Raw genomic sequence first — 21946 nt, 5'->3', positions numbered from 1 at the left:
CTACAGCAAAGTCTCGGATGTAAGACTTTTATTTTTTCACACCCAAGCAAGCCTGGACAGTTGGCCCTTCCTGCCCTCAAGATCCCTACCCTTCACAAGGAGAAGAAACGATTACTTTGACTCCAGGGCTCAGCGAGTGCCTAAGCTTTGGCAGCGGCCTTGTAATGGGTCAGAGTGCGGGCAGAAGGGTCCGTGGCGTTGGTCCACCTGGGCATCCAGTAATGGGGCAGCCAGTCGGCACGGCCCGGGTAGTGGTTTTCAAAGATCTGACGGTAGTAATAGCCTTCTTTTGTTTTGGGGGTATTGATGGGAAATTTCTGGGCTGCGCTTGCCATCGCTGCATCATCAACCTGTAAGAGTAACAGGATAGAAGCGAAATGGCCTTACAATGGCACAGAAATGTATGTACTTAATCTGGTTTCACAAAAACAAAAATCAAACAAACAAAAAAAAGAAAGAAAAGACATCTCTGAATACTGAGAGACTCTTAATCCTTTAGAAAATGTTAAAATACCCTAATGCACATAGCTGCAGTGACCTTTAAGGAACATTCACATGCATAGTTCTCCAAAGTGGTGGCTCTAAGTGTTTGATTCTTTTGTGCGTAAGTCTGGCACCCAACAGGCGCCCCAAAATGTGTAAGATACAAGCCAGAGAGGACCACTAAGTCTCCTCTCTCTATTCTAGATGCTACTTATAATCCTTCATACTACTTAATTTTTACAGAATTCTTGAAATTTAAAAGAAGTATTATTTATAGGGAATCCCTCCTACAGTCACAAAACATTTAAATTAAATACAAAATGAACAGCGATTACAACTTTGCATCCAATTGTCTTATTCCAGGAAATATACTTTTAAAAGATATGATACCTGATGTTCAATATAGTCCTGTAAAATCCTAAACCAGGAATTCTTAACTGAGGTTATTCCATCACTGAAGGCTTCTTTTGGTCGCCAGAGAATCTCTTTAGGTATCAGATTGGAGTCCTCAAATGTCTCTCTCAGGAGATGCTTTTCTATCCCATTCTGACATGAAAATGAAAGGAGTATCAGTAAAAGTTCTAAATATGACTAGTATCAATGGACAGTTTTTACCTTAAGTTGATTTACCCACCTTGGGAACTCTCATATCTGGTGGCAGAGACAAGTAGTAGGAAGAAAAGCGATGATCCAAGAAAGGGACTCTCAATTCAAGGCTTAAAAAGGAAAAGAAAATCTAAACCAAAATGGATCTTTAGTGCCTGTCAGTTTCAATTCTGATTTGGTTTCCTAGGAATTCATCCAGCCTCTAAATGATGTTAAGATCATAAAGTCATTTTTACAGTCCTACATAACTGCCCTACATTAAATGCACGAGTACAAAAACCTTCACTCAAAATATGTATTGTCTAGGGAGTGAACAAACTACTGGAAAATAATTACTTTCACTTTCCCTTCTGTAATCTATTAAATATCTCAAAAAGCAGAAAAAGAATTATGAGTGATCTGAACATTAAGAATGGACTTTGCCTAGACTTTACTGAGTTATAGTTTTCTCTAGGTGAGACTATCTATTGTAACGCCAATCTGTGGCTATTACCCTATCTACCTGTCCTAACCAGGGTTCAAAGAACAGATGATGTGACCTCTGATGAAAAACACCATGGACCACTGATTTATACTGAATATAAGTTATTAATCAATTAGTAATAAAAATGTCTGAATTCAGTTCACTCTCCAACCTCTTATTTTCTAACTAAGTGTGATTTGGTAGAAGCAACCAAAAAAGATTGTATCACATACAGTTGTTATTGCTGTTTAGTCACCAAGCTGTGCCTGACTCTTGCGACCTCGTGGACTGTACCCAACCAAGCTTCTCTGTTCATGGGATTTCCCAGGCAAGAACGCCGGAGTAGCGTGTTGCCATTTCCTTCTCCACGGATCTTTCTGACCCAGGGATTGAACCTGCCACTCCAGCACTGGGCAGGGGGATTCTTTACCACTGAGTCATCAGGGAAGTCCCATCACATATGGTTAAGAGTCTTTAAATGACCAGCTTTAAAGAGTGCTAACTCTCAATAATCAGAAATGATACCAAAGAGACCTACTTTATAAGCTAATCAAACCTCTTGCATCTTCACTTCCCTCTCCCCTCCATGGTCCCCATAGCATCAAACAGACATGGCAAGCAAGCACTAAGGGCTCACTAAACTACATGAAGCTGTATAAGCCTTATTTCTCTTAAAAAGACCCAAAAGAGCTGCAAGCGCCTTTCCTCTCAGCTGCCCAGAAGTGGGCAGAATGTTCTGTTTTCAAGACAGAAACTCCACCTGAAACCACCTATCCGTGTACTCTCAGCCTGACAACAGCACTCTGATTCAGCTTACTCCCTCTGCACTGAGACAAGCTTCATCTTTTCTATAAAAGGCATACTTCACAGCATATACTAAATGAAAAGAAAGCCTTTTGTTTTTTGAGGTTATTTTTATAATCACTTCCTAAAACATCAAGATACCCATGGGCTGCAGTAGTTCGATCTGCTCGGAGAACATCAAACAAGTAGAGTTCCCTTAGAAGCCGCTCACTCTCCTCCTCAGCTTTCTCCGGGGAAGGAGCCTGTTTACAAACAGAGCTGAAGTTAAAAATACACCCTTCAAGCTTTGCTTCTGGAAATGAAATTTCTTATTTCTTATTCTTGCACACAACTCCAACTCTAAAGGTGGGTAAGACAAAAAACCACCAAAGTTTAGGGAAGAAAGTAAATGCTTTATAAAGCATGCCTTCCCTCGCTCCAAGACTGCAAGAACCAATAGATAAAATGACAGGTTCACATTGTCCAAAGCCCATAAGACAACAGGGGACTAAGAAATACCAGAAATGTGATTCTTATGTTAACTAGTTCTTAAAAAATGGGTATTATCTGACACAATTAAGACTTCTTTCTTGCCCAAACAAATACAGACTGTATCAGATTTTCTCGAACACCTCACAAAATATTCCAAGTGTTACTGTTTTATCAAAAAAAAACAAGAGAAAATGGTCAAATAATTCATACTTTTCTTCCCCTAGGACCAATATCCTTCCATTTGAGAATGCGTACCTTGTGAAAATATATATAACCCTGCGTAAGTTCATCTGAACCTTCTCCAGAGAAGATCACCACGCTATCTGTGTTCTTCCGAATGTACTTAGAAATTAAGTACATACCTTAAACAAGAGACAGAAATTATTGTTAATGTCCACATAACCCTCTACCAAAAATGCCTCTTATTTGGTTTCTGAAAACGGCTGCAAGCTTTGCTACTTGATTAGACTCTGTTATGTGAAGTAGTTTGCAAAATAATGACTTTTATCTACAGTGCAACCCACTTATATGTATTTAATCTAAAAGTTGTACTGCTGTGATGACATAGCCCTGTCATAATTTTATATATAGGTTTTTAAATATTCCTGCTTTCAGACCAAGAATGTCTATCTGAAAATTTTGCTAAACAATGTTAAAAATGCTAAAAAAATTCTGCTGAACAATGACTCAAATGTCTTAAATTTGATAACTCTCACACTAGTATCACTACATGAAAATAATAAGTTGGGGTTTTGGTAGCTTAATTTTAATTTGGGGCTTCTTCCGTCATACTCCCCATTCAGCGTATTTCAAATACAGCAAAGCATGTTAAAAGATGCTTGGTCCTGCTCCATGGCCCTGTAAACTAGTATTTTTCTTGGGTTTTTTCATTATCACCTTCCTAGTGATACTTTTTAGAGCTTTTCCCTAATCTCCTTCACCAATGAAATGTTAGTACCAGAAATACTGTATATCTGTCTAAGTACTTTGGAAAGCCAGAAACCACTGTAATAGCTAAGATTTTTACCCTTCAAGAAATCATTTTTACTCCTTTGGGAGAGACAGCACCCCAGTGATGTTATTGCAAAGTTTAAAGCATGAGAATGCAGACTCTAAACTTTGCAATGGAATCCTATTGGATTCTGAGTTCCTTAAGAGAGAGGTGTGTCTAAGCCAATAGCATTTAGAGGCTCAGCAATATTTGGCCAGTCCGATGTGGAGTACAATTATGATCTTAGTATGCACCCACAGGGTAAAGCAAGTATTTATTCCTAGACAATAATAGTTATTGATGGACTATTTACCAAAATCTATCTAAAACAAGGATTCTTTACAGAAACTAGTTAGAATGTATAGTCCAACAAACTTTTATACAGAAAAACAGGGGGTAAGAAGGTACAGAAAACTATGCATCAACTCTTGGAAGAAATATAAATAGTGATACCAAAATGTGGAGGTTTAACTATATATTCTTAATTCTTAAGGAATTAAGGAATTCTTAAATCGTTTCATCTTCAACAACTGCTGACACAGGAATTTGACCTGAGTTCATTCATGAGTATTGTTCTTTAAACAACTGCTTGAAATAGTAGTTTTTAAACCTTACACTCTTTTCAGTATTAAAATCTTTGGGGGATCATAAAATACCTTACCTACTGAAGCACGGACTGTTGTAATATCATAAGTTTCCAAGGAAAATATGACTTCATCCAGGACCTGAATGCCTTCCTCAGAGTTAAAGAGGACTTCATGGTGTTCGCTCCCAATATGATTTGCCACCTGATTACATAAAGAAATATGCATATGCCTGTTTTTTTAAGAAAAGGACTACTCTTTCAAGAAAAAGCTGTGGTTTTTTTCAGCCATTTCATATAGTATGTGGGATATTAGGTCCCCGACCAGGGACCAACCAAGCTCATGACCCTTGCACTGGAAGCTGAGTCTTAACTACTAGACCACCAGGGAAGTTCCAGAAAAGGAAAACTCTCGAAAATAAAACAGTAGTTCATAATACATCATGAATTAACAATGGTGGAAAACAAGTAAGACAAGCTAAGAGGAAATGATCTCACAGGCCACCACAGCACGGGGAAATGATTCTCCAGGCCACTGCATACAAGCCCCATTAGTCTGGCTCCCCGGTGTCCCCCAGTGTCTGCCCTCCACTGACCACAAGAGGTGGACATCCCGTCTGCCCTTCTCACTCCGAGACTTCACCCTAACAAGCATGGCCTCCACTCCCCTCGTGCTGATTTTATCGCCTGTTGGCCCTCCTGCAATGCCTCATTTTACATCTAGAATGCTATTTCTAACTTAAGGCCCCTCCCCCTCATTCAGTTTTCTCTGGCTCTTGCGGATTCATTCAGCATCAGTCAACTGGCTTTCAGACAACTCTTGGTCTCTCTCATCTACTCGGGAAGTTCCATCAGAATGGGAACAAGGTCTACCACACACTGAATGTGTACAATGTTCTCTCTGCCCACAGTCCTAAACACAGTATATTATAAAGAAAATGAAAAGCAACAAGAACAGCTAACATTCTAAGTACTTACTACATGCTAGGTTCTATCCCACACACTTTATATGAACTATGTAATTTTCACCTTGAAACTGTGCCACAGTAGATATGAGCACTCCCATTACATAAGTGTGGGACTGTGTGCTAAAGTGAAGATTTGAAACCAACAATCAGGCTCCAAAGCCTTCAGCCTTAACCACTCAACCCATGGCCTTACTCTTCAAAGGACAGGATTACCATCATTGGGTTTTATGAGGACTGTGTGGCCCATAGAAGATAAAAGTACCCAAAATACAGTGTACAGCACAAGTGATTTTCAATATGCGTTTCATTCCATTTAATATATTTAATTCAAAACAATTACCTAAGTCAATACAGCAACAAAGTATAGAACCATCAATAATTAACAAGTCTGTCTTAACTACCTAACAGGAAGAGGCAGTGTCTTACCTTTCTAGCAGCTAGTAAATCGGGACTGTCTTCCATGCCAATCGCAAATGTCTGGAGAGGGTACTGAACTTGGGCCTCTTTTAGCTGCTTCAACAGAGTGGCAGCAACCAAACTGGAATCCAAGCCACCTATGAGCAAGACAGAAAGTGTGGTGGTTATGGGCCTTACCTAAGAGAGGAGCAGAGATTATTTATATTCCTCCTAAGCACCAAGATTAGAGTTTTGCCTTTAAAATTCCCAAGTTTTATAAACTGAAAATCAACTTGAGTAAGAAAAATCTAACAGTTAACCTGTCATAATGGTAACAGTACTTAAATTGGTTAAAAGCCACTATGCCAAAGAATTGATGCTTTTGAACTGTGGTGCTAGAGAAGACTCTTCAGAGTCCCTTGGACAGGAAGGAAATCAAACCAGTCAATCCTAAAGGAAATCAACCCTGAATATTCACTGGAAGGACTGATGCTGAAGCTCCAATACTTTGGCCACCTGATGCAAAGAGCTGACTCACTGGAAAAGACCCTGATGCTGGGAAAGACTGAGGGCAAGAGGAGAAGAGGGTAACAAAGAATGAGATGGTTGGATGGCATCATGGACTCAATGGACATGAGTCTGAGCAAACTCCGGGAGACAGTGAAGGACAGGGGAAGCCTGGTGCGCTGCAGTCTATGGGGCTGCAAAGAGTTGGACACCACTGAGTGAGTGACTGAACAACAAAAAACACTACACATTCTAGGGCTTACATCAAGACTGTGGAGTAGGAGGACATGAACTTTCTCAAACATGTTTACTAGCTCACTCATGCCAATACAATTATAGTATAACTTTATGTTGCTGTGTTATTTTGAATATTGAAAGCAACTTACAGAAAACGTTTTCATCCTATAATGGAGGAAAGGTTGAATCAATAGTAAGTATTTTAAGTAAGTATTTTATAGTCTAAGCCTCCAGGATAGTTATAAATCATTTAAATTACATATGCATGAAATGTAATTAGATTTTTTAAGCTGACTTCACCTGATAAAAGGCAGCCAATCCTTCTGTCTGTCATCAAACGTTTCTTAACGGCATTGTCAAAAAGAATCCGGAGGTTGCTCTTCACAGTTTCTATCTCAAAACCTATTAACACATAAAGGAAATGAAACAGCTGCAGAAAGGTCTGGGCTGAATTATTTATTGAAACAGGTATGCAACCATCCACCTCCATCACGATGGCATTTGCTCAACAGTGAAGCAGGCCAAATTTCAGTGTGTCGTCACCTCCAAGTTAAAAAGGAAACAGATTTGCAAACTGATGTCATTTCAATGATGTGAGAGTACAGCTTTCCTTTAGGGGCGAGAGGTGGGGAACAGGTGGATGGGCATCTGCTCTCTCACCTGGGAAGAGTTTCTCCACGCCGTCATACAGGGCATGCAGAGGCTCGTCTCTACAGTGATGGTGCTTCACCATTTCCACCGACGCCACTTTGCCATTTGGCTTTAGGTCCAAAACTTCATAATGTCCTGGCAGAAAAGGCTCCACTTTTAAAAAAGGAGTCATGGAGTGCTTCAAGTTAACCAGTCCTACAAAACAAAAAGATAAATTTATTCAAATGAGGATAATACTTCATAGTAACTTTCATGTCTAAATTCCTCTTTATTTTCTTTTTAATACAAATAAAATGTCCACTGCATAAGCAAAATAGGAAAAATATAATTACCTCAAACCCTACTAGAAAGGTAATAGTGTACAGAGATGTACAGAAAAATTAAACTGATTTCTAATAATTTAAGGCAATAGGAAAACCTCCAATGTTTAATTTCTTCTCCCTAGCTGGAATTTCTGATTTTAAAAAATCTATTTTCTTTACTAAGCAAACAAAAGATACATTTATTAAACAAAAAGATGGACTTGAAATTTAATTTTATGATATCCTGGCAGTCATTTGTCATCCCTGAGGTATTTTTTAAAAAACAGCTATGGTTCTCAGTCCTTTAATAAGCAAAATGATCCACTGTTAAGGTACTTTAAACTCAGATATCCCTTATGTAGTTATTATATACTGTGTGTGAGTTAAATGTTATAATTTAAATTTTCTAAGTTCTCACAGGAAGTAATCAACTTGACATCACGATTTTGATTTTAAAAAAAAGTTTTATTGTAAATAGTAACAGCCTATCCACACAGAATACTTATGATGTACAATTTGAGTTTGTTAACCCAAGAATCTACTGTGTAGTATGGAATTCAAACAGCAAATGAGATCCAGATCCTACCACCCACCAGCAGACCTCAAGTGAGGCACACGGCCCCTGCGGAAGTTGAGGAGCAATTACGATTTAAAGCACCGCAACCAAATGAGTTTTAGATAGTCTATTCTGGAAGCACTGAGAGAGGAAAACTGCTGTAGTACCCTAGATGAGACCTGTTGGTTAGAAAAGGGCAGTTAAAGATGTACTTACAAGTACATCTTGTAAACTTACAAGTTTAGAAATCTCAGAGGGTAAACTGGATGTGAGATTATATTCCGTATCAAGGTTATCAGAGACAAACGGAAGTAAGGAGTCTCCTTTTCCCTTGTGTTCTCTTTGCTGGGCTTCCCTAACAGCACTTTGGGTAAATAATGTGTGTACTTGTTCTTTCTCGTATGATTACATCAAGTGAGAAAGGATTTAAACAATGAAGCAAAAAAGCAGACGAGGAGGTAGATCACAGTTTAGCATGTCATTGCTGTCTAGCTAGGACATAAACGATGACTGTCTTCCTCAACTTTATTGTCAAAAAATGATAAATATGATGTACAAGTATTTTCTTCCATTCTGTGGGTTGAGTTTTCACTTTCCTGATGGTGTCCTTAGAAGTACAAGAATGTTTAATTTTGATGAAACCCAATGTATCTATTTTTCCCTTGTTGTTTGTGCTTTTGATGTCATATCAAAGAACTCTTTGCAAAATTGAAGGTCATGAAGATTTACCCCTATGCTTTCTCCTGAGTTTTATAGTTTTAGTGCTTACTAAAGTTTTAGTTTTACTATCAAGTTTCAGTGCTTACTTTAGTGATCAAATTTTAGAGTTTGATCTGCTTTGATTTTTATAAATGGTGTGAGGTAATGGTTTAACTGTTTTTTTTGCATATGTCAACTTGTCCCAACATCATTTGTTGAAAAGACTATTCTTTGTCCACTGAATGGTCCTAATACCCTCACTGACAATCAGTTGCCTGCAGATGTACGGATGCACTTCTGGACTCTCAGCTCTATGGTCTGTACGTCTCTCTTTCTGCTAGTACAATACTGTCCTGATTACCCTTGCTTTGCAGTACATTTTTAAGTCAGGAAGGGAGAGTCCTCCTACTTTATTCTTTTTCAAGATTGCTTTGGTTATTCTGAAGCCTTTGCAATTCCCTATGCATTTCAGAGTCAGCTTGTCAATTTCTACAAAGTAATCACCTGGGATACTGACAGAGATCATGTTGAATCTGTAGATCCATTAGGGGAGTCTGTGCCAACTTAACAATGCTAAGTTTTCAATCCGTGATCATGGGATGCTTTCCAATTTCTCTAGATCTTCTTTCAACAACGTTTTACAGTTTTCAGCATACAGTTTTGTACTTTTGTTACATTTATTCCAAGTATTTTATTCTTTTTAATGCTATTTATAAACACAGAGTAAATCATGTGATCCCTCCTAGGTATATGCCCAAGAAAAATGAAACCACACAAAAACTTGTACCCAAATACGTAGAGAAACATTATTCATAAACGCCAACTGTCCATCAACTGACAAAAGAATAAACATGGGATGAACAGAACGTGGTATATCCAGGTAATGGAATATCTTCAGGTCATAAAAAGTAAATAAAAAGATGTAAATACTGATAACATGCTACAACATAGGCAAACCTTGGAAACATTATGCCAAGTGAAAGAAGCCAGTAATGAAATACCAGGCCACACAGGGTATGACTCCACTGGTATGTAATGGCCAGAATAGGGAAATCCACAAAGACGGACTGACTGGCTGGAACTGGGGGTGCGGAAGGAGGAAGGAAGACGGGGACAGGAAGCTTAATGCTTAATGAATATAAAGGGATGGGGAGTGACAGCTTAAGAGTAAAAGGCTTAGTTTTGAGATGATTTAAAAAAAAAAAATTCTAAATTGACTAGTTTTGGTTGCAGTATCTATGAACATACTAAAAATCACTGGTATCCTTCCAATGGATGAATTGTATGGCATGTAAATTATACCCCAATAAAGCTGTTTAAAAAGCGCTGAATAAAAATGACTTTGTGGGACAGCCTGGCACAGTACCACAGTGCAGTAACTGCAGGGCTGGCCAACCTTACTGTCACCACATGACACAGGAAAACTCGAAAACACACACGGGATCAAACCAGACACAGAACCTATTAGCACAACAAAAATTACATGACTTTACTACAGACCTATCCTGTAAGGATTACAGAGTTTTAAGTGCCAAAAAGGAGACTCCAGCTCCGTGGTTTAAAAAAAAAAAAGGAGGCCTAGAAAATCCATGACTAACACAGTCACTTGTAAAAAAATTGGGTTGCCCCACTTGTATATATGGATTGGATTAGATTTGTAAATACGGTCTAGAAGAAAACACAGAATCGGGACAATAATGAAATACCACAGAAAAATTCTATCATTACCTTTAGCTTCTGAACACACGGCCAAAAATCCATCTTCTGTCATGGCTTTAAACAAAGGTCTCACCCCATAGGTATCTCTGCCCAAGAACACTTTCTTATTGGCAGTATCCAGTAAAATAAATGCAAATACTCCATCCAACATACAAACTGTTTGTTCAATTCCTCCTTTGTCATAAAGATGAAGGATTATTTCACCATCCACTTTGGTCTGGTATTCAAATTCAAAATGGTGTTGCAGCTTAAGGAAACAATAGCAAAATGAAAATGTTAGAATCCTGTGCTTTCACTAATTTTTTTTTATTGCAAAGTTGCTTCAGCATTTTTGTGCTCTATAATTTTGTGTATCTTAGTGATGTGATTTAAAAGAATCATGGCATTATCAAAATACAGTTTGTTTGAACTCAGAATCAAATTGTAACATAAAGCTAAGCCCATGAAAACTTTATTTTTTTTTAAGTAAATAACTAGTTTATTTGACTCTAAAATATAGGAAATTTAACTATATTATTTATTTATTACATATAATAGTATGAATATATGAGAAGAAAAAAAAGGCCAGAAAACTTTAGGTGCATTCTGATAAATAGAAGACATAGGTAATGTACCCCTGTATTATATGGAGGGATGGAAATGGATATTATGTACATACTATATATGTAATACATGCATAGTTGTTGTTGCTTAGTCTCTAAGTCATGTCCAACTCTTCTGTGACCCCATGGACTGTAGCCCACCAGGCTCATCTGTCCATGGGATTTCCAAGGCTAGAATAGTGGAGTGGGTTGCCATGCCCTTCTCGAGGGGATCTTCCTATCCCAGGGATTAAAGCTGCATCTCCTGCACTGGCAGAATTCTTTATTGCTGAGCCACCAGGGAAGCCCAATACATGTGTATTTACATAAATAGGTAAGTTAAGTAAATAGATTGTCCAGGTGTCATGACACAAAAAATGTGTCCTCTGAAACACTTCCTATGAAAACAGAAAGCAAAAGGACAAACACATTTGACACTATTTCCTGATGGACAATTGCGCAATGATGACGGAGACAAATGGTCCAAAACAAAGTTGCTGGCCCTGGGGAGGTCTACAGCATCCCATTCTTCTCCATTAGGCATTAAAGCTACTTCTCAGGGACGGACAGAATGATGATACTGAAGCTTTATTGATCCACCTCCTCCTGGGGAACAACAAATATACCATCACACCCACCACATGCAGAGAGGGTTTCATTAAATCAGGCCCAAACTCCCACGGCTCTCCATTACCACTGGTAAATTGTGAGGCTGCAAAGTTCTCAGTGTGTCCCTCTTTGTACTTACTCATATTTTTGGCTGATAATAGAGAAGAGGTTCATATAAACAAAATCAAATGGAAATGCTGGGTAGATTTGAACACTTAAAACATGTTTTTAAAATTTAAGAAGTCTCTATGCTTGTATGACCTGAAAAGCATGCTTCACAACCACACTCACTCTGTAATTTCTTAACCTTTTGCCTAAAAGCTCAGAACTGTCCAAAGATGGGCTCTGGCCACTTTCAGTGACCACAAAGTCACCTCTTGGTCGCCTCTCCCCACTCTGAGAGACTGTCCGTGGTGATCTCTGTCACAAGGAGGTAGGGGTTGCAGAGGGTCTTCTGTTGACCCTTCTGGGCTTACGTACCTGCAGGATAAATGAGCCTACAACACTCGACGACTTTTAGCCAGCAACAGCTTCCCACCTACCCTCCATGACCACCCCATCACCATGGCTCTTTGGCCTAAAGCTCACAGGTAGTTTTTTGGTTAATGATTCACATGTACACTGTCCACTCTCTTGAAGCTCCCAGTACCCTGCCACCATCCAGAAATCACACCGCCGTTTGACATGCTGGCTGCAGCTTTCTAAAGCGCTTCCCTCCACGACAGGGCCTTCTCTCTGCCCAGCCTGCACTCATATTCTTCTCTCTGATGGGTCTCCATCTACTCCCGACACACTGCTGGCTATATTTTGCAGTAAATTCTATTTTTATCAAAAAAGGGGGACTTTGAAGCTTACGCTGAAGAATTTTTCACATAAGCCTAAAATGTCGGTTCTACTCTTTAGACAGATTTTAGCTGTTTGCATTGGATAACCTGAACAATGGGTAGAAGCAATGGAACTCCTCTGCTTCTGAACATACAACATACTTGGCTAATTTAGAAGAAAAAATGTTTTCAAAATATTTAACTTTTTAACAACGTATTCACAAAATACGCAAAAGCAGCTATGTTGTTCAAGGAAAACTAGGCATTTCCTATCTCATTTAAGGGGAAAGTCAGGCCACTACTGCTATGATACAACTTAGCATTCTTACATATATGGTACTAACTTGGCTTAGAAAGGAAGTTTTTTTTGGTTTTCGTTTGTTTGGTTTTGTGGCCACACCTCTCGCATGTGGGATCTTAGTTCCCGGACCAAGGACCAAACCGACAGCCCCTGCAGTGGAACCACGGAGTCTTAAACACTGGACCACCAGGGACTTCCCAGTAAGGAAGTTCTAACTGCCTCCTTCCTTTAGTCCCACTAGTTTGAAAGTCCATTTTTACCTTTCCTGTTCCATTTCACTTCCAAACACCAGGACAATGATGTCTGGTGTACAGTAGGCCTTAATTAAATACAAGAGAAGAAAGTGAAAGTGAAAGTGAAGTCACTCAGTCGTGTCCGACTCTTTGCGACCCCATGAACTGTAAGCTACCACGCACGCTCCTCCGTCCATGGGATTTTCCAGGCAAGAGTACTAGAGTGGGTTGCCATTGCCTTCTCCAGAGGATCTTCCCAACCCAGGGATAGAACCCAGGTCTCCTACACTGTAGGCGGACCCTTTACCATCTGAGCCATCAGGGAAGTCCAAATATAAGAAAGGAACTTGTTAAATAACTATCTGTGTGTGTGTTTGTATGTGTAGTGGGCAATAGCCCGTTGTGCTCAGCTGTTCAGTTGTGTCTGACTCTGTGCAACCCCATGGACTGCAGCCTGCCAGGATCCTCTGCCCATGGAATTTTCCAGGCAAGAATACTGGAGTTGGGTGCCATTTCCTACTCCAGGAGATCTTCCCAAGCCAAGAATCAAACCCACATCTCTTGCATCTCCTGCTTTGGCAGGCGGATTCTTTACCACTAGCGCCACCTGGGAAGCCTTGAATAATTGTAATGATTCTTCAAATGAGAAGCATTTTCCTTGAAGTATTCCTATAAGTGAACTAAGTGGACAATAAACAATGGCTAAAGCCATATGACCAGAGGATGACTAAAATATAAATCCCTACTCATGAATGAAAGTCCATCCTATAGGAAATCAGTCCTGAATATTCATTGGAAGGACTGATGCTGAAGCTGAAACCCCAATACTTTGGCCACCTGATGCAAAGAACTGGCTCATTTGAAAAGACCCTAATGCTGGAAAAGATTGAAGGTGGGAAGAGAAGGGGACAACAGAGGATGAGATTGGTTGGATGGCATCACCCACTCGATGGACATGGACAGGAGCTGGTGATGGACAGGGAGGCCTGGCATGCTGCAGTTCATGGGGTCGAAAAGAGTCAGCCATGACTAAGTGACTGAACTGACTGACTCATGAATGACAGGAACATATCAAGAAGGCTCAAAAAGTACCAAGAAACATCACAACCAAATGTATAAACCTTGAATGCAATCTGAGTCAAACCAAAACACAGCTATAAATATCAATATATTCTTGGAACACCTGGTGAAATCTACTATGAACTAAATATTAGAGGGTATTATGGATTCTCAGGAGTTATAGAATAGTATTGGTATAAAGTAGAAGAATGTCCTTCTTAGGAGATAAATGCTTACACATTTTAAAATGCCACACTATTTGTTGCTGTTGATGTTTAGTCTCTCAGTCATGTCTGAGTCTTTTGTGACCCTATGATCTGTAGTCCACCAGGTTCCTCTGTCTGTGGGGTATCCCAGGGAAGAATACTGGAGTGGGTTGCCATTCCCTTCTCCAGGGGATCTTCCTGACCCAGGGATTGAATCCACGTCACCTGCATTAGCAGGCAGATTCTATACCACCTATGCTATGCTAAGTCACTTCAGTCGTTTCCGACTGTGCGACCCCACAGATGGCAGCCCACCAGGCTCCCCCGTCCCTGGGATTCTCCAGGCAAGAACACTGGAGTGGGCTGCCATTTCCTTCTCCAGGGGATCTTCCTGACCCAGGGATTGAACCCACGTCACCTGCATTAGCGGCAGATTCTATACCACCTAGGTATACTCTAAAGTGATTAAGCCCAGAACTGAACGTCTGTGTAGTACGGACAGAGAGATGAAGCCAAAAAGGCAAAGCGTTAGCAGTTATTCAATCCAGGTGCTCTATATTCTGTTATTTTCTATAAATGTGGAATTTTCAAAATTAACAGTTGCGGAGGCAAGCAACAAAAAATAACTTGCCCATTTTAGATCCAAAATTTTCTTATGAAACCCTAGCCCCACATAATTCCATATTGCAATGCTCTTAGCAAATGTGGCTTCCTCGGGTCAGAATTTTCACACCCTCACCATTCTCATTCTAAGAGTACACTTTCACCAGATTAAAAGCTGTTCCAATTTTAGTGCTTCCTTCTTGCACTCCACTGCATCTGGCTACCTGTCTGACCCTTGGCTCCGATTACGACAATTACACAACAGCACTTTAAGGGCAATCTGAAATGAAATGTTTTCTGTTTTATGGTCACAGTAAACAAGCCTTTTCCACATGCAAATTTCCAAGCCCAGGTGAAACAAAGCCAGCTATTTGGGAGCCATCATCTACTTCCTCTCCAGGAAGTGCAGAGGAGCTGGGAGGATGGGTGAGTGGGCCACTGGCCACTTTTGCCATCTCTAATGGTAAACAAGGAATTAGTATGTGAGAGATAAAGAAAGCAGGATTGGCCCCAGATAGCTAGATGCATACCGGAAGAAATGATTTCAGCAAGCCTGGACACTTGCATCTTCCCGTACATAGAAGATCCCTAAATCTCCTCATGTGAGAGATTTTGTTTTCTCTTAACAGTAATCTTTTATTATTCAGATTACCTGCCTCTTTCTGCAAACTTTTATATAGCCTGGCTCCTCCCCCACCTCCTCAGGACTGGCTCTCTAGGGGTCACCAGAGATACTGTCCTAACATTCCCACAGAATAAAACATAACTCTCAACTTTTAGGTTGCGCGTATTTTTTTAGTCGACAGCAGGATCACCCACAAGATATTACATTCTATCCCTGCCTTAAAATCTTCAAATCTCATTGCTCTTAGAATTACATTCTACCGTCTTACCAAGTCCTGCTTGCTCTGGTCCTGCCCGACCTCTCCAAGCCCATCTGGCCCACCTGCCCCTTGTTCACTTATGAACATCCCAGGGCTCTACACATGCTGTTCGCTCTGCACAAAATGCTCTTCCCAGCCCTGCTAGTTCATCCTTGTCCATTAGGTCTGAGTTTAAATGACAGCTCCTCAAGAGGCCTTCTCTGACAAACCTGTACTGAAACTGATCTCCCATACCCATCAACTCCAAATTCCTTTTTTCATAAAGCTTAGTATATGTATGGGGCTTTTCTGGTGGCTCAGCTGGTAAAGAACCCGCCAACCAATGCAGGACATGTGAGATTCGGGTTTAATCCCTGGGTCAGGACAATCCCCTGGAGAAGGAAATGGCAACCTGCTCCAGTATTCCTGCCTGGAAAATTCCATGGACAGAGGAACCTGGTGGGCTACCGCCCATGGGGTCACAAAGAGTTGGACATGACTGAACACACAAGAACACAAGTATATGCACAATGATTTTTTTTGTCTGCTCCTTAATAGGAATACACTCCAGTAGTATGCAGACCTACCTCTCATATTTATTACTGTAGCCCTGGTGCCTAACACAGGTATTCAAATTAATAATAGGGAAAAAAAAGATTTTTTAAGAGTTAAAAACCTGAAATGGAATCCTCATTTATTTTTTGGTGACCAAGTCATTCTACCTCTGTGCATCTGTGCCCTGTCTATCTATATATAATTGGAGCAAGTGAGAATGAACATGGGAAGTGGTTGAAAAGTAAAAAACATTAAACAAAATAAAATTATTATAATCAACTATCTCTGAGGCTTAATCACATCCAGATACCTTCTGGTTTTATTCTGTTTACCTTCTTGTGGTTGTAGATTTCACCATTGTAACAGAGCCACAAGTAAGGATATTTCTTCACTCGAATTGGCTGCATTCCAAACAGCTGGTCAACTACCGCCAACCGGTGAAATCCAAAGCAGCAATTGGTGTACCCATTAACATTTTCAAAACGGAATGCATCCGGACCCCTGTGTGCAATCTTCATAGCACTCAGACACTGAACAGAAAGGCAGTCATCGCTGCCAAAGAGCGCCCAAATGCCACACATGGTGCGATGAAGCTCCAGGCTCTCTATGGAGACAAAAGCAGATCAATTAAATAGTCAACATCCAACTCAAGTCTGCATTCAATCTCGATTCCCAAAACTTGCATAAGCCACTTCAAAGCGTGAAATATATTATCTTATCCAGAGCAATCTACCAGTAGATTGGCAGGCAGAGAGGGTAAGAGAATGATTTAATCTACTTACAAGTATTCAGAAAAGATGAATGACCTTTACATCCAGCCGGCTATTAATATACAGCAGTTTAGCCCCTAGTCAAAGCCTGCTTCCCTCTGACATTTTGATTTGGTCAGCTAGAGCTAGCAGTGTTCAGGCCACGCTCTGTTTTCTATCCTAGGTTTACACCCAAGACACAGATACACATGCAGACTGGCTCCAGCCCACCCAGAGATCCTAGTCTACTCTCTTCATCCCAGAATCCCAAAAGCTCTGAAAAATCCAAGAGATGCTCCAGCATACTACAATTGCCTCTTAGGTCTTAAGAATAAATGCATCTCCTTTCTTTTATTTTTTATTCAATATTTTGGGCTGCGCCACGGGCATGCAGGATCTTGGTTCCCCCACTGCAGACTGCAGCCATGAAATTAAGAGACGCTTGTTCCTTCGAAGAATAGCTGACAAACCTAGAAAGCATATTAAAAAGCAGAAACATCAGTTTGCTGACAAAGGTCCATATAATCAAAGTTTTTCCAGTAGTCATGTACAGAAGTGAGAGTTGGACCATAAAGAAGGCTAAATGCCGAAGAATTGATGCTTTTGAATTGTGGTGTTGGAGAAGACTCCTGAGAGTCCCTTGGACTGCAAGCAGATCCAACCAGTCCATCCTAAAGGAGATCAGTCCTGGGTGTTCATTGGAAGGACTGATGCTGAAGCTGAAGCTCTAATACTTCGGCCATCTGATGCAAAGAGCCAACTCACTGGAAAAGACTCTGATGCTGGTAAAGTTTGAGGGCAGGAGAAGAGGGCAACAGAGGATGAGATGGTTGGATGGCATCATCAACTCAATGGACATGAGTTTGAGCAAACTCCTAGAGACAGTGAAGGACCAGGAAGCCTGGTGTGCTGCAGTCCATGGGGTCACCAAGAGTTGGACAGGACTGAACACCTGAACAACAACTAAAACCAGAGATCAAACCCACACCCTGTGCAGTCCGTCTGGGAGTCTTAACTGCCAGGGACTGCCAGGCAAGTCCCCTAAATGCATCTCTTTACCTGTTCAGTTCAGTCGCTTAGTCAGGTCTGCCTCTTTACACCCCAATGGACTGCAGTACGCCAGGCTTCCCTGTCCATTACCAACTCCCAGAGCTTCCTCAAACTCATGTCCATCAAGACAGTGATGCCATCCAACCATCTCATCCCCTGTCATCCCCTTCTCCTCCCACCTTCAATCTTTCCCAGCATCAGGTTCTTTTCAAATGAGTCAGTTCTTCGCATCAGGTGGCCAAAGTATTGGAGTTTCCGCTTCAACATCAGTCCTTCCAATGAATATTCAGGATTGATTTCCTTTAGGATGGACTGGTTGGAGCTCTCCTTGCAGTCCAAGGGACTTAAGAGTCTTCTCCAACACCACAGTTCAAAAGCATCAGTTCTTTGGGACTCAGCTTTGTTTATAGTCCAACTCTCACATCCATACATGACTACTGGAAAAACCATAGCTTTGACTAGACGGACTTTTATTGGCAGAGTAATGTCTCTGCTTTTTAATATGCTGTCTAGGTTGGTCGTAACAGACATTTAATAGGTAGAAAAGATGACTGTACATACTGCCTAAGTGTAATATTAACATACCTAGATATTATAAACATTTCATTACTTCTACCTTACCGCCAAGTGATTTATTCAAATATTATCAAAGAAATTGTAAAAAGAGAAGAGAACGCACTATTATCTGATATCCTAGCTTAATGACAAAAGAAGCTTTTTTAAGTTGACAGAGATACAAAATGTTCACCATGAAAATGTTCTAAAGGACCAAAATGTTCTTAAACACTTCTGTCTGAAAGCCACCATGGTCAGAAAGAAAGCAAAGTAACCCGGACAAATAGAGCAGTATCTCTGATAAACAGCGTGGCAGCCTGGACAAACAGAGCAGTATCTCTGATAAACAACATGGCTTGTCTTTGTAGGCCAAGAAGCAAGTAAGTACTTCCTATACAAATACAAATGTTAATTACTTTTCTATTCAAATTCAGTTCTTAGCTGTAAAAATAGAGACATTTTATTTGGATGCAGTCAACTCCAAACAGTTACTTTACTTAGGTAAAAATCTAGAACTCTTGGAAACTATTTTGGTATTTTTTTGATGCAAATTTGTAGCAAATGCCTTGATAAATGTCATCAAAAAGTACATAAATATTCAAGTTACATTAATCACTTGGAACAACCGTCTGAAGACATTTCATTCATGTTAAAATGAACCACAGTAGGTGGGACAAACAGAGCAGTATCTCTGAAAAACAACGCGGTTCATCTTCGCAAGGCCAGAAGAACCATGGCCTTGTTAGGCCCTTCTCATGAGACCAGACCAAATACATGGAAAGCTGTATTAAAACAACCTGGAAAGAAGTATCACATGTTCTATGTGGACCCTTCCAGACATTTGACCAAATGCCCATAATCAGATACAGGAACACCTTTGAGACACTGTCAGTTTGGTTGTTGTAATAAAGCAAGTCACGTGAACCTTTTGGTTTCCCAGTGCATATAAAAGTTTTATTTACACTATACTGTAGTCTATTTATTAAATGTGCAATAGCATGATGTCTAGCAATGTACATACTATAATTTAAAAATATTGCTAAAAAAAATGCTAACCATCATCTGAATCTTCAGCAAGTAGCAAGCTTTTTGCAACAGAAACTTCAAAGATCACTTGTCACAGATTTCGGTAATAAAATTTGAAGTTACCAAAATGTGACAGACAACACGAGCAAATGCTGTTGGGAAACATGGTGCCTATGCAGACTTGCCATGCACCTTCAATTTGAAGAAGAAAAAAAAGCAGTACCTGCAAAGCACAACTAACCAGGTATGCTTGGATTTATTTTGAGATTTACTGGGAAAATTCAGTGTGATTTAAGTGAGTTGACTATCAATAAGCCATCTACCTCTGACTCTATACCAATGAAAAATAGGCTCTGAAAGTGCTTTGAAAATCACATGAGGTCATTAGTGAATCATTCCCCTAAGTCTTCTTAACGCTATTTGGTGAATCCCACTAATTGTGCTATAGCAATACACTTAAGCACTCAATTGGAGGGGAAAGAGGGATGGCAAATGACTGCAAAGCACACGTTTCTTCAGCAGGAAAAGCAAATTAAAACTATCACCAATTATTGATATTGGGATCTGTTTTACTTGCAAACATCCTACTTGGCAAGGCTTTTTCCCACTGCTGTTACCTGTTACCAGTAATTTTCCATATTTCCTCATAAAAGTCTAAAGCAGTGCTGTCCAATGGAAATGTAAGCCACATATGTAATGCTTAATAAACTAGTAGCTCCATTAAAAGAGAAAAAAATTAAATTTTAAATAGATTTTAACACAATGTACTGAAAATAGTATTACTATTACTGCAACATGTAAAATCAGTACAAAAATATTGACAGGATATTTTACATTGCTTTTCTCTATTAAACCTCAATCCGGATTAGCCAGCATTTCCCGTTTTCAGTACTCACATGTGGCTAATTGTTACTGAATAGGAGTGTTGTTTCAGCACATTTACTTAAACCAATACTTTAAGTGCTATGGTGAAGTTTAAGATCTCAGCAACTAACTCCTGCCTTCAAGACCTACTAAGTTACCTCTAATGAATCTTACAATATTGCGATCAATCAATGAAAAAGCTGAGTTACTGGTGCTTTTAAATTATTTGTCAAGCACCATGGGCAACAGACGGTTAGGAAATAATGTAGGCCACAGGCTGGGGGGCGGCGGGGCGGGGAGTGTTCCTTCACTCAAAATAATAACATTAATTTGAAGCCGTTCCTATAAAACAGATAATCATTGAGAAAAGACATGCCAGATTTTTTTTTTGTTTTTGTTTGCCTTTTCCCTGACCGCGCCACCTGTCATCCCAAACCGATCTCTTCTGGGCAGGATTTGCTTAGCAAGTCACTTGTTGAGTCTTGCAACAAGAGGTCGGGGGAGGGGTAGCTAAGAGAAACCGAGTGGAAACCGGAGGTAAGGAGTATCCGAGGCCGTGACAGCTCAGCAGACTCTATGCAGGATCAGAGCCTAGGGAACGCGTGGCCCCGCGACTCCCAGCTGCACTCGGACCACGTGCTCCCTCCAGCCCATCAAGGCCAGGACCCTGGAAATGCAGAAATTTCCGCAAGTTTCGACGCAATATAATAACAATAACTTAAAAAAAAAAAAAAGAAAGAAATTTACAGGCGCCAACTTAAACCGCCGCCGCCGCCTCTCCGGAGCTGCAGGGCCGCGACTCTGGGGGCCACGCGACCCCTCTCTTCCAGACCAGCGGAGGTCTTCCCACCCCAGCTGGCTCCCAGGTGCGCAACAATCGGCCCCGCCTCCCCGGCCTGGCTGGAGCTGCAGCATCCCGGGGTGCCGGGATCCGCGTCTGCCCACCCTTCGGGCGGGCCATGCTGCCGCACATCTTCCTACCTCTCCCGGGGCGGCCCTGCGGCACGCTGCAAGGGCGCCGCGACCCGCGGCTGCCGGGCCTACCTGGGCTCCGGTGGGGCGGGTGGGCTGGAAGGGCCCAGCTGCGGCTTGCAGGTTGGGGGTTTTCCTCTCACCCCTCACTTTATACCCTCCCAGCTCCTGTAATGCTTGCGGGAAGTTTCATCACTTCTGGAAAGACCAACCAACGCGCAGGGGCGTGGCCCGCGGGGCGTATAGACGCTGTAGCCTGGCCAGGACAGGATGCAGAGCGATGGAGGCGGAGGAACGGCTCCCGCGTCTTAAAGCGTTAGTGCCTCTGCTGAAGGATAACCTCAGAGGTCTGGCCAGGTACGCCACTGACACGTAGGATGGCCTTACCTGCTGTTCTGACAATTCATTAAACTTTCGTACCTGGTTTGTTCTTAGCGAAATCATCAGTAACATTGCAATA

The 21946-nt window shown here is 40.9% G+C and overlaps 1 protein-coding gene across 2 annotated transcripts; it reads right to left on the bottom strand.

Moving 5' to 3' along the window:
• Positions 1–13: 13 nt before the first annotated feature.
• Positions 14–21710, bottom strand: ASNS (asparagine synthetase (glutamine-hydrolyzing)). Of its 2 annotated transcripts, none has more exons than XM_070369814.1 (12): positions 21559–21710; positions 16603–16874; positions 10446–10683; positions 7170–7355; positions 6810–6911; positions 5796–5923; positions 4480–4606; positions 3083–3189; positions 2498–2598; positions 1118–1199; positions 874–1029; positions 14–350 (listed from the first exon to the last, which is right to left on the bottom strand). In XM_070369814.1, exons 2-12 carry the CDS (start codon positions 16849–16851, stop codon positions 141–143), a joined length of 1686 nt encoding a protein of 561 aa, XP_070225915.1. In that variant the 5' UTR covers positions 16852–16874; positions 21559–21710; the 3' UTR covers positions 14–140. The 2 variants fall into 2 exon arrangements, with proteins under 2 accessions (XP_070225915.1, XP_070225916.1); XM_070369815.1 differs by having other exon boundaries at positions 21496–21634.
• Positions 21711–21946: the final 236 nt, after the last annotated feature.

Source organism: Bos mutus, chromosome 4 (genome assembly GCF_027580195.1).
Source record: "Bos mutus isolate GX-2022 chromosome 4, NWIPB_WYAK_1.1, whole genome shotgun sequence".
NCBI classification, from domain to species: domain Eukaryota; kingdom Metazoa; phylum Chordata; class Mammalia; order Artiodactyla; family Bovidae; genus Bos; species Bos mutus.
Note: the sequence above shows the minus strand (reverse complement) of the source record. Positions and strands in the feature narration are given on the sequence as shown.

Bases quoted from the DNA above. Each gene is read 5' to 3' on its own strand.
- ASNS (XM_070369814.1), bottom strand. From the start codon at position 16,851: ATGTGTGGCATTTGGGCGCTCTTTGGCAGCGATGACTGCCTTTCTGTT. The intron at 2,599-3,082 runs GTACGCATTCTC...GTTTGTAAACAG, and splicing joins GTTATATATATTTTCACAAG to GCTCCTTCCCCGGAGAAAGC. The intron at 1,200-2,497 runs GTATCTTGATGT...TTCCTTTTTAAG, and splicing joins CGAACTACTGCAGCCCATGG to CCTTGAATTGAGAGTCCCTT.